This window comes from Onychomys torridus, chromosome 14 (assembly GCF_903995425.1).
Source record: "Onychomys torridus chromosome 14, mOncTor1.1, whole genome shotgun sequence".
Taxonomy (NCBI): domain Eukaryota; kingdom Metazoa; phylum Chordata; class Mammalia; order Rodentia; family Cricetidae; genus Onychomys; species Onychomys torridus.
This window is the reverse complement of record NC_050456.1, coordinates 78,759,765-78,770,431: the sequence shown is the minus strand read 5'-3', so window position 1 is coordinate 78,770,431 and position 10,667 is coordinate 78,759,765. Positions and strand designations below refer to the sequence as shown.

Genomic DNA, 10,667 nt, shown 5'->3' with positions numbered 1-10,667 from the left:
GAAGTGTACCCAAGGCTGAATGAACATGCATGGCTACCTTCCCACCCATACACACACAGTAACCTAACAACTTTTAATGCTGGAAAGTCCCTCCTGCATGAAACCGGAATACCTCAAGCTGCAGAGCCGGTGTTCACCAGGGCTCAGGCTACCTAGAATGGGGCAGAGTTCTGCCCACCCCTTCTGGGCAAGACCAGCATGGTATCTGAGGTTAGGGGACCCGGGGTCCTAGTGAAGGGTTGGCTTTGTTTTGTTGCTTTTTAAATGTATTTGTTTTTACTTTATGTACGGGTGTTTTGTCCACATGTATGTCTGTGCACCACACACATGAATGCTCACAGAGGCCAGAAGAATGCAATGGATCCTCTGGAACTGGAGTCACAAATGATTGCTTATTGTCATGTGGGTGCTGGGAACCCAACCAGGGTCTTCCAGAGAGGGAACCAGGGCTCTTCATCTCTGAGCTCTCTCAGCCCCTGAAGACCTGGATCTGCAGCTACAGGGAGGGCTTTTCCAGCTCAGGACTTGCGTGAGTCATCCAATTCATTCAGTTGTCAGCAAAGGGCCCGCAGGCCGACCTACCAGCTGGGTCTTCCCGCATCACCCCTCCCAACCAGCTTAGTTTGCCCAACCGTAGGCACTATTTTAATTCATATTTATTTTTAGAATACTCAGCTCCTCTCTATAGTGGGGATACGGTTAGAAAGGGAAACCCTCCCTGGCCTGAAGTCCTGCAAGGAGCCTCAGCCACCCCAAAAGACTCCCCCACAAATGCCTGGAATGCCTTGGCTCTTGGCTCCCCCTGACTGAGCAGCCAAGCACTGAGACCAAAAATTCCATGCTCCAGGCTTCACAGATGGGGGTAGGGCCAGAGTGACTCACTGGGCTCCCAACTTGGGGTCAGTCACAGGGAGGGTGACAGGCCCTCCGCCTACCAGGCTCCTGCCTGACAGTCAGCCAGTCAGCCCTAGATGCAGGTGATGAGCACGTCCACAGAGGTGGGCACTTCGATCTCTTCAAAGAGTACACGGCGTGGGGAGGGCCTGACCTGGGGCGCTGCCCTCAGCAAGTCTTGGGTATGTTGCAACAGACTCTGGTTCCTACGGCGGCCGAGTCTACGCAGCGCCAGAATGGCCAGTATATGGTCACGCCTGTGGAGACATGGGGGTCCTTACTGCAGAGCGCCCCGCCCCCAGGGAGGACAGGAACCCAGGCTTGGGAGGAAGTATGATTCACCCAGCATTCCTGGAGCTGGGTCAGAGAGGCCGAAAAGCTTGGACCATCCCAGGCCAGGAAGGGATGAGGGCTCTAAACGGAAGCGGGATTGTGGACCTTTGCACAGCAACTGAACCTAGAAGCACACCGGCAGTCGAAAGAAGCTTTGCTCAGAGGCAACACGAGGAATCTGACCTAGGGAAGGTTCCAGAAACTGGCAGAACGCTAGGGAGGTGGAGGCCAGGTTGCTGGCTGGGGAATGTCCTCGCAGTATGCAAGACAAAGCAGCGGCAGGGATGGGGGATGGGGAGGCTGGAGGGGGGCGGTGAGTGGGGGGAGAGGCAGGTTCAAAGGGGCACCCTGAGACACTGCCTCCCCACTGGTTCCCCACAGCGGTCCAGAGCCGCCCTTGGAGCCAGGAAGGGAGGGCCAGACCCGGGCTGGGGAACCTCTAAAGGGCAGTAGGGAAACTGCAAACTTAGGAGGCTAGCAAAATCTGGCAGAACAAACCGGCTGTTCCCAGCCGGGAGCCAGGGAAGGGGCTGGACTAGGGGTTTTCAGCGGCCTTTCCAGCCCGGAATCTCCGAGCGCATTGGAGGGAGTCGAACCGGGATTTCCACGGGGCCCGATGACTCAGTACCCCTCACAGCCCGGGGTCTGAGCCTCCTTCCCGTGGGATTCTAGAGAGGGTTTACACCCGGGGGTGGGGGCCACGTTGTCCACGGGTGATGGGGAACACCAAGGAGAGGTGGCCCTTTCGCCTACGCTCCCGGTGACCCTCCATCGTGCACATGCGCTCACGGTCCATAGAGGTTCGCTCTGGGGCTCAGGCTCAGTTCTCTCAGCCAGGACAAGCTCCCTCCTCCCCCTGCTCCTGGCCTGCACTCACAGCCAATAGGACTCTGCCGAAGCGCGAGTGCCAGGTCCCAGTGGCCCCTGACTCTCTCTCGGTCAGAAGCTAGTGGGGGGAGGAGAGTCTGCAAACCTGATGTCTGGGTAGCTTCGTATAAGTGTTTCCAGGTGCCGCCGGATGTCGTCTTTGTAGGTCTCGCCCAGGATCTCAGCCACGCACAGGATGGCTTGGTCCAGCCACATGGCTTCCGAGCCCTGAGGAGACCAGGAGATGTGTGCTGCGGTCTACCTCCCCATGGAGTTCCTTGCGTACAAGCCCTCCTTTAGTGCCCTGCTGCACCCATCCCATGTATCTGCGGCTGGTGGCTTGCCCATCATAAGACGCCATGGGCGGGGGGGGAGGAGACAAAGGGGACATCTGCAATGATTCTATAGAGATGTCGTCTTGTCTACACAGACGGGAAATCCGAGTCCTGACCAGGGAAGTATTGCCTGGAACCTGTCACCAGTAGGAGACCAGCAGCCCAGATAAGGGGTTTGGACATGGCTCCAAGTGTTCAGTCCGAGTGGGGAAAGACCTCCCACAGATCTTGCCCATCATGACCCTTATCCCTTCACCTTCATCCACAACTGTATGCAAATATAATGCAAAGTGACACCACCACCTGAGCCTGTCCCTCGTGAGTCCAGCGCCCCGCCCCCTCAGCTTCCCAATGGAGTCTGAAGAACCGGTGTAAGCTCTCTCTCCACTACGGCTCCTGCACCTGCCCTGAGGGTTCCTTACAGGATGAGAAGAAATGAGACTGGGAAGTGCCTGACTGGCCGAGACTGAGCACTGCTTGCTATTCAGATACTGCTCCTACCAAGCCCTTGAAGGTGCTGCTGATGGCCTGGGCATCCAAGCTCATCTTATGGGAGCCGTTCACACGATCCAGGCCACTGAACCTCTCGTGGGGCCTCAGCACCTGCCCCAGGTACTCTCGGACCACAAAACGGTGCACCTCCTGCAGAGTCTCCTGGGAGAGTGAGGGTGCGGTCAGCATCAAAGGCATGGGCCCTGCACACCCATACCAGCCTCCCCCCCCCCACTTCCTGGTACCTGTGCCAGTGGTGGGGTCACATGCTCAAGGTGATGAGCAAAATCCACCACCTTGTCCATGAGGGGATGCAGTGTGTCCTGTGTGAGCCAGCTCTTGGTATATAGCACCTTGAATAGTGGCTGGGGACAGAGGGACATGGGAGTAAGCTCTGTTCATCATTCCTAACCCCCTTCACCGCTGGGTTCTCTTGGGGCATGCTCTTTTCTAGGCACAAATTTTATCACTGGGTCTTTCCCAGAATGCCTCCTCCAATGGGCATGGTTTGAGTTCAGTGGCTTGTCAGGCCCTGCTTAGGGTGTGTGCTGAATATACCTTGACTTGCTGGTCAAAGGGGGCATAGGCCTTTTTTCTTGGCCTACTAACCCAGAGCCTGGGTGTTCGCCACTGATGGGAAGGCATTGCAGTGAGATGGAAGGTGTTTCCCAACTGCCCTTGCTCAGCTGGGAGCTCATTTAGGGCAAATGAGTGCTGGAAGTTAGGTATGGGACTTCAGGGAATGGATGGGTGCCGCTGGGCGTGGGAAGTGTCCAGTCACCTGAATGTCTTGCTGTACAATCTGGAGCAAGTGCTTCTGGAAGGTGTTGGTGGCGGCCACTAGGGGTTTCTCCAGTTCCTTTATGGTTCCCGGGAACCTGGCCAGAAGGCTGGTTCTGTGGAGGGGCCAAGACAAGTAATAAACTGGGCAAGGGGAAGCAGGCTGGAGAATAAGACCCACCTAGCACAGCCCTGCAGACGGGTACTGCACTAATTCCATTCATATACCAGGGGTTCTCAACCTCCTACCGCTCTGACCCTTTAATATAGTTCCTTATGTTGTGGTCACCACAACATAAAAATATTTTCATTCCTTCTTCACAACTGTACTTTTGCTACTGTTATGAATAGTAATGTAAATATCCAATATGCAAGACATCTGATATTAGACTTCTGTGAAAGAGTTGTTGGATTCGCACCCACCCCCCCACAGGGTCTCGACCCACAGGTTGAGAACCGCTGATTTAGACTGTGCTGTGAAGGGCAGTCCCTGGAGGGGTGCATAGTAACAGCCATGGGAGCAGAACTGAATAAGAGGACGTTAAAGCTGTGAGAGCCCAGCATAAACCCTGTCAGCTCAGCTCCATGACATAGGTCCCATATGGCAGCTTTGAGACAGCGCCCCATGCCTCTTGGTGATGGGACACTGTAGCACAGCCATGCCTGGAACAAGCTCTCCACTGAGCTTCATCCCTGCCTGAGGATGACAATATCCCATTTCACTGTTAAGAAAACCGAGGACCAGGCTATATGCAGTACACAGCGCTGCCTATCAAGAGGCGGAGAACGCTTCCTGGGGCTGAGTGGTCCCCGCCCCCAACCCCCGGACCCCTCATGCTGAAGTGGAGCCCAGAACAGTTAGGCAAAAGAGTGCTGGGAAACGGAGCATCAGTGTGGCCACTCTTTGGACACAGGCAAGCCTGGTTTAAGCTCCAGGTGCATGGCTTACTGGCTGCACCAGTATCCAGCTGTCCATCTGTATCTGGGTACCCTGGTCTTGGGAAGTCACCCAGGTAGATGAAGCAGGCACAAGCCTGGTGTATCACAAGTGCTCATAAAGAGCTCATATGGATTGAGTCCCCGCGGCCGGAGGAAGCAGGCTTTGGCTTTGTTAGAAAAGGACAGAGGCACAGAATTGAAATGACATCCGGGGGCACACAGCCAACAATGGGCACCTCTGGAATCCCAAACCACAACGTGGCTCAGGTCACATGCTTTCTGTTAATGGCTACATTTCCCAGACTAGCCTATCTGTAGGAAAAAGGGCACCCAGTGTGGTTGGAGGTCAGGGCACGGTAGCAGTCTATGACAGAGTGGGCCTAGCCTCCTGAGGATAGAGGCGCCCGAGATTGTCCAGGGTGGGATTAAGGGAGGGAGCTTCTCCGAGGAGGAGGTAAAACTCAGAAAGGAAAAAAAAAAAAAAGAACGGAATGGGATGCAGAAAATAAACGGGGAGTCCTGTGACGGGGCGCGGGGGAGGGGGGCGATCTACTCAGCCTCTGGTCAGCCTTGAAGCCACACATTGGTTCCAGGGCCCTAACTTTGCAGAACATGTTAGGGCCAGGGCGAAGACAGGACGATCTGGGAAGGCCTTGGGGAAACCCACAAGAATCCACACTCAGGAGCTACTACCCGCCCCCACTCGCCGCCTTCCCCTTTCCCCCGCCTGCCCCAGCCGCCACTGCTTCGGATCTCTTTTCCTGATCTCGCGCCCCTCCTGCTGGCAGTGCTCGGCAACGGCCAGGAGCTGGGGCGACCTACCTCATCTCCACGCAGGCGTTAATATAGGCGCCCAGGTAGCACTCGCTCACTGCCTTTGACGCCAGAAAAGCTTTTTCAAACCTGAGGACGGGAAAGGATTATTCCTCTGACCTTGGGTCTCTACCCACTTAGGCCCTCTCCAGTGTTGAGGATCTCACACTTAGGCCACCAATGGACCCCGCCCACTCCTGACTGGGTCATCTCCCACCCTTCTGGGGCTGAGAATGCCACCCGCACCTGGGCACAAAGAGGCAGAGCGCACGCGCGCAGATCTGCAGGGTGGTGGCCTCCAGCTCCGAGGAGATAGCGCCGGCCGCTTTCACGTGCTCAGCCACAAGCTGTCAGGGACGCGACACGCTGAGCTGAGCGCAGTGGAGTCCTGCACCCAGCCCATCCCTCTCTCCCGGCAGTTTTCAATTGCCACTCCCAGAGTCCACCGGCAGAGCTGGGAGCTGTAACCTAGACTGACCATGTGCTTCAAAGGCCTAGATCCCCCCACAGGCTCCCCTCTCGGTACAACTTAGCTCCAAGAGATCTCGACCACGTGCCTGAGGCCAGAACACAAGCCCCTCCTCAGCCCCCTCCCGTGCGCACCATGTGTACATCGATGGACAGGGGCGCATGGTAGAGGCCCTGCAGCACTTCCAAGTCCTCGCCGGCTTCCCAGCGACTCTGCTCCAGTTGCAAGATGCTGTCAAAACAGCTTGAGATCTTTGTCTGTGGGGTTCGGAGTGGGCTGCGGTGAGAAGCGTTCCAGGAGGAAGGTAAGGGCGCCCCCTGCCTTCCAAGCCCCGTTTTGCACCTGTAGGGACTAGCGTCATGGGACCCCAGCTACAGTCCAGGCTTACAGGTACCTCCAGAACCACCCCAAGCCTCCTTCTTGCAGGACCCAGCCTCTGGAGCCCGAAGGGAGCCTCCCCAGCCTCACCTCTAGGAAGCTAGTGTAGTCACTTTCCAGGCGGGCCCACAGAGCAGGCTCTAGGAGTGGGGGCAGCGGTTCGGTGGGCAGTGCCAAGTCTGGGGCACCCAGGAAGTCAGGACTGAAAAACAAGGTGTTGTGGGAGAGTTGTTGAGGACCTGGACAGGGCTCTGATGCTCTACCAGCTGCCTCCTCTCCCTAACCAGGCTCAAAGTCTAAAGTGATCATTAGGACCCTGAACTCCGATTCTGTTGACACATTCCATTCCTCTACCCTCCAGAGGTCTATGCCATCACTTCCCTTCCCGGAAACTTCTGACGGCTGGGTTGGACTTCCTGGCACTCAAGCATCCAGCTGGGCCTGCTCAGAGTGCTTAAGGAGCTGTTCGGATGGACCTTTGCCAGACTGCCTCAATGTGATCTCTACCCTCGTGGTTAGCCTACATTCAAGACTGAGCTCTAACCAACACCCCCCAACACTCACTCACACACACACACACACACACACACACACACACACAGACACACACACATACACACATACACACACACACCACACCACACCACACCACCATCTAACCCAAATCAGGGTGCCCCAGAATAATGGCCTGACAACAGCAACTTAAAGAGGCCGGGATTCTGGCAGCCTTCTTCATCAAGTATTCTTCTCCCTTTGGCCTGGGGCAAAGCTGGGGTCCATTCATCTGGGGAACTAAAGCACCTTTGTTACAGCACTGCGCCAGGGATGGAAGCCCCCTGGCAGGCTGCACTTTGCACGTGAATGCTCATCCAGAAGGAAAGCAGGCTGAACCCTGGAAAGCTGCCCTTTTCCAATGCAGCCACCTTATGGACTAGCATTGCAATCTGAGGCTCCTGGCTCTGATGGGAAGCGCACATGAGAGACTTTCTAGCTTTGGAAACTGTAGATGCGTGGTCCCTTAGAGAAACCTGGGATGGGAGCACACAGCCTAGCACAAAAGAAAGAATGACAAACTCCCCGTCTTCCTGGCGCCCCATCGTCTTTGCCAGAGAAGGATTGGGGAAGAAAGGTGCCCTGTGCTCTTGTAATCGTTTCTCATGGTCTCCTGGTGGGTAGTGGTACCCGCTCCTGTCTTAAGTACTCTATCTTAGGCCTCACCTGCCGTACACATTGGCGGCCCAGTCTAACAGCACATAGAGCTGCTCACAGCCGCGGGCGTCTCGCGCCAGCTCCTGCAGACGCTGGGCCACTGCGTTGTGGAAGGCACGCAAGTAGGTCTCCCACACTGGAAAGTCAGTGGCTTCGTAAGCTGGCTGCATCTCTAATCGCACCCTTTGCAGGTCGCGGCGAACCACTCCACCAAGCTCAGCCAGAAGCTGGGCTAGGTCGGACGCGCCCTCCGCAGCCCCTGGGGGGACTTTGATGCCTGCCTGCTGCACGCGCTCCTGAGCGCTGTGCCGCACCGCGTCCTCCCAGTGCTGACGCCAGTGGCGGGGCGTACTCAAAAAGTCCCCCTCGCCTTGGGAGGCCTGATGGGCCTCCTCTTCCAAGTGCACCACCTGGGCCAGTTCTGCTAGAGCGTCTCGATCCACGCCTTCGGAACCCAGCGCCTCGCGCACAATGGCTCCGATCTCCGCGGCCATGCCGTCGTAATGTAGGCAAAGGTCCATAGCGCGTCGCGCATAGGCAGTGGGGTCCTGCGCAAAGGTGCGTGAGGTTTTGTCTGCTACCAGCTGCGTCTCTAGGTACCGCAACTGTTCGAAAGCCTTCACTAGTTGCCGCTCAGTGATGAGGTCTGTCACGGATTTGCTTTCTGAAAGCGCAGGTAAGAAAGGGGTCAATGAGAGGTACCAACCCAGTGCCCTAGTACCTACCAACTTAGACAGCTAGGTAGCGCTCAGAGCCTTGGGCTGGGCTGGGCTGCCCGGCCACTGTTGAGATGTTCTGTGCGCAACTGAACTGCTCCACCTGCCTGAAGTCCTTGCTTAGACTCCCGTTAGAAGGAACAGAATCAGGGCTCCAATCCTGACTGAAAACAACAATTTGGGTCAGCTCCTGGCTGCGCAACTATATGGGAGCCAGTACCTTCTATTTTGCACAGCTCCCTGCCCCCCATCTTCACTCACATCTCTGCTGAGCTTGTCCTGGTGACCTCATGTGTGGCTGTAATTGCAGGTCTAATAGGTTCAGAGCTCAGCTGGGTGTGACCTCCCCTAATGTCCAGAGTCAGCCTTTCTGCTGCCCTGCTCTCTGCCCGCACCATGTTCGAGTTCTCTACTGCTAGATCCCTTCTTGAGAGTCCAAGTTCAATTTATGCTTCCCTGAGCTGGCTCCCTAGCTGCCCTTCCAGGTAACAGTGGCCCCGTGAACCTCTGTGACCCTGAGGTCTGAGAGGATCAGTGCCTAATACTTAGGATGAGTTTGCTCAAGGGGCCAAGCAGTGAAAGGCCTTGAAGAGCTGGGTTCAAATCCCACTTCTTTTCTAGTTATCTGTAAGACACCAAGCAAGTCACTTAGCTGAGCCTGGTTTTTCTATTTGCCCAGTGGGTGTTTTGGCCTTCCCTTTCTAGAAACTGGAAGAATTTGTGCAGAAGGCAGGATTTGGGTGAGTTAGGCTTCAAGGAAAGTGTGTCGGGATACCGCTCTTGCCCTCTCCGCCCTCAGTTTCCTGTCACAGTGTCATATGAGACCCTACCTGCCTGGGGTTCCGGATCCTCAGGCCCCATCCCAGTGGATGCCTGCCGACTGACACCATCTGTGACCTTGGAAGGTTTCTCTGTCACAGCAGTGACTTGAGGGTGCCCAGAGGTTAGGCCTTCATCCAGGGCCCGTCTCAAGGACCGGAACAGGAATCGGGAACTTCGCCTGAATAGGCCAGGGTCCTCCTTAGGTTTGTGGGTGGAAGCTCCCAGGCTGTTCCGGAAGAAGGTCCGCTTCAGGGTGCTCAGGCTGGGTTTCACGGTGTCCCCATGGTGCATGCTTGGCTCTTTCATACTGTTGGACTTCCGGGTGCCTTGTGGCTTCCCAGGCTCCTTAGAGCTTTGGAGCTCTGGCCCAGGGGTCACTGTTCCTGGCAATGGCATCTTGGCTACAGGGAAGCTGGGGGTGAGAAGACAGCTCAAGAGGCCTGGAGGGTGCCAGCCCGGGGAGCAGACACAGAACCCTGGGTAAGCTCTCTGGGGCCCAGTAGGACCTAGGAGTGCAGGAAGGCTTGATTTCTTCTATGGAAATGGAAGTGTCTGCCAGCTACTGGGCTGGCCGGAGCCTTCTGCCTGCCAGAGTGCAGCTGGATGCATTGCTATGATACAACCAGCTACTACAAGCAGAATGCCTCCCTGGTGCCATCCCCAGGAGGCTCTCTCCCAGGTGTCCACCTTTCACTGAGCCTGAGTAATTACCATCGAATTAGAAGGAGTGTTGAGCATGCATATTCTGGGAACCAGCCCAACCCACAGCCCACAAGAGCAGGGTCCAGTACCCACATCCCAAACTTCTAGGACTTGAGATTCTAAGGCCAAAACCTCTCTCCATCCCTTCCTCCCACAGTCTGCCTTTATTCCCTCTGGAGACCTGGACTCACCTCTTTCAGCACAAAAGGCAGGATCACTTCAGCTCAAACAGGAGCCTCCTTAAGAAGCATTCCCTTCCTAGACTCTGTGGAACTGGAGGAGGATACAATGATGCCCTAGGGCCCTAGCCTCCGGCACCCAGCCACTTATCTTCACCACACAGCCTGAAGGGAAGGTTGTGGGAGGAGCTTCAAGTCTATATTTAACTTGGAGCTGAGGAATTCCAATATATTTCCTACCTGCTGCCCCCACCTTCACCACACTGAGCGTGATGGTGGTCTCAGGAGCATGGGAGACATACCCTGCTCAGCCTCTGGCAGACACTACCACCATACTCCCTTCCAGCCAGCAAAGCCTGACTATTTGCTTTTCTGACCGTCTGTTTAGCTAGGGGTGGGAGAGAAGAGACAGTTTTCCTGGCCACTGGAACCTCCTGCCCACCACATTGTGCAAGCCAGACATGAGTGGGGGATGGTATTGGGCCAGCAAGCTCTCCTGTGCCTTTGGAGAAACTGAACCAAAAGAAGGGCTGGACTGGGCTGGAAAAAATGGCCCCGTGGTTAAGAGCATTAGTTGCTCTTACAAAGGCCCCAGGTTCAATTCCCAGCACCCATAACAGTGGCTCACAACTGTCTGTAATTCCAGTTCCAGGGCAACCAATATGCTCTTCTGACTTCCAAGGGCACCAGGCATGCACACGGTACACAAACATACACGTAAGCAAAACACACACACATA

At 55.8% G+C, this 10,667-nt stretch overlaps 1 protein-coding gene across 1 annotated transcript; it reads right to left on the bottom strand.

Annotated features, from left to right (window-relative positions):
• Positions 1-676: 676 nt before the first annotated feature.
• On the bottom strand, positions 677-9,447 carry Exoc3l4 (exocyst complex component 3 like 4). Its single transcript, XM_036205468.1, has 11 exons — positions 9,056-9,447; positions 7,519-8,173; positions 6,391-6,502; positions 6,057-6,179; positions 5,700-5,800; positions 5,463-5,543; positions 3,703-3,817; positions 3,167-3,286; positions 2,931-3,083; positions 2,201-2,322; positions 677-1,151 (listed from the first exon to the last, which is right to left on the bottom strand). The coding sequence occupies exons 1-11, from the start codon at positions 9,441-9,443 to the stop codon at positions 968-970; spliced, it is 2,154 nt and encodes a 717-aa protein (XP_036061361.1). The 5' UTR covers positions 9,444-9,447; the 3' UTR covers positions 677-967.
• Between the last annotated feature and the right edge of the window lie 1,220 nt (positions 9,448-10,667).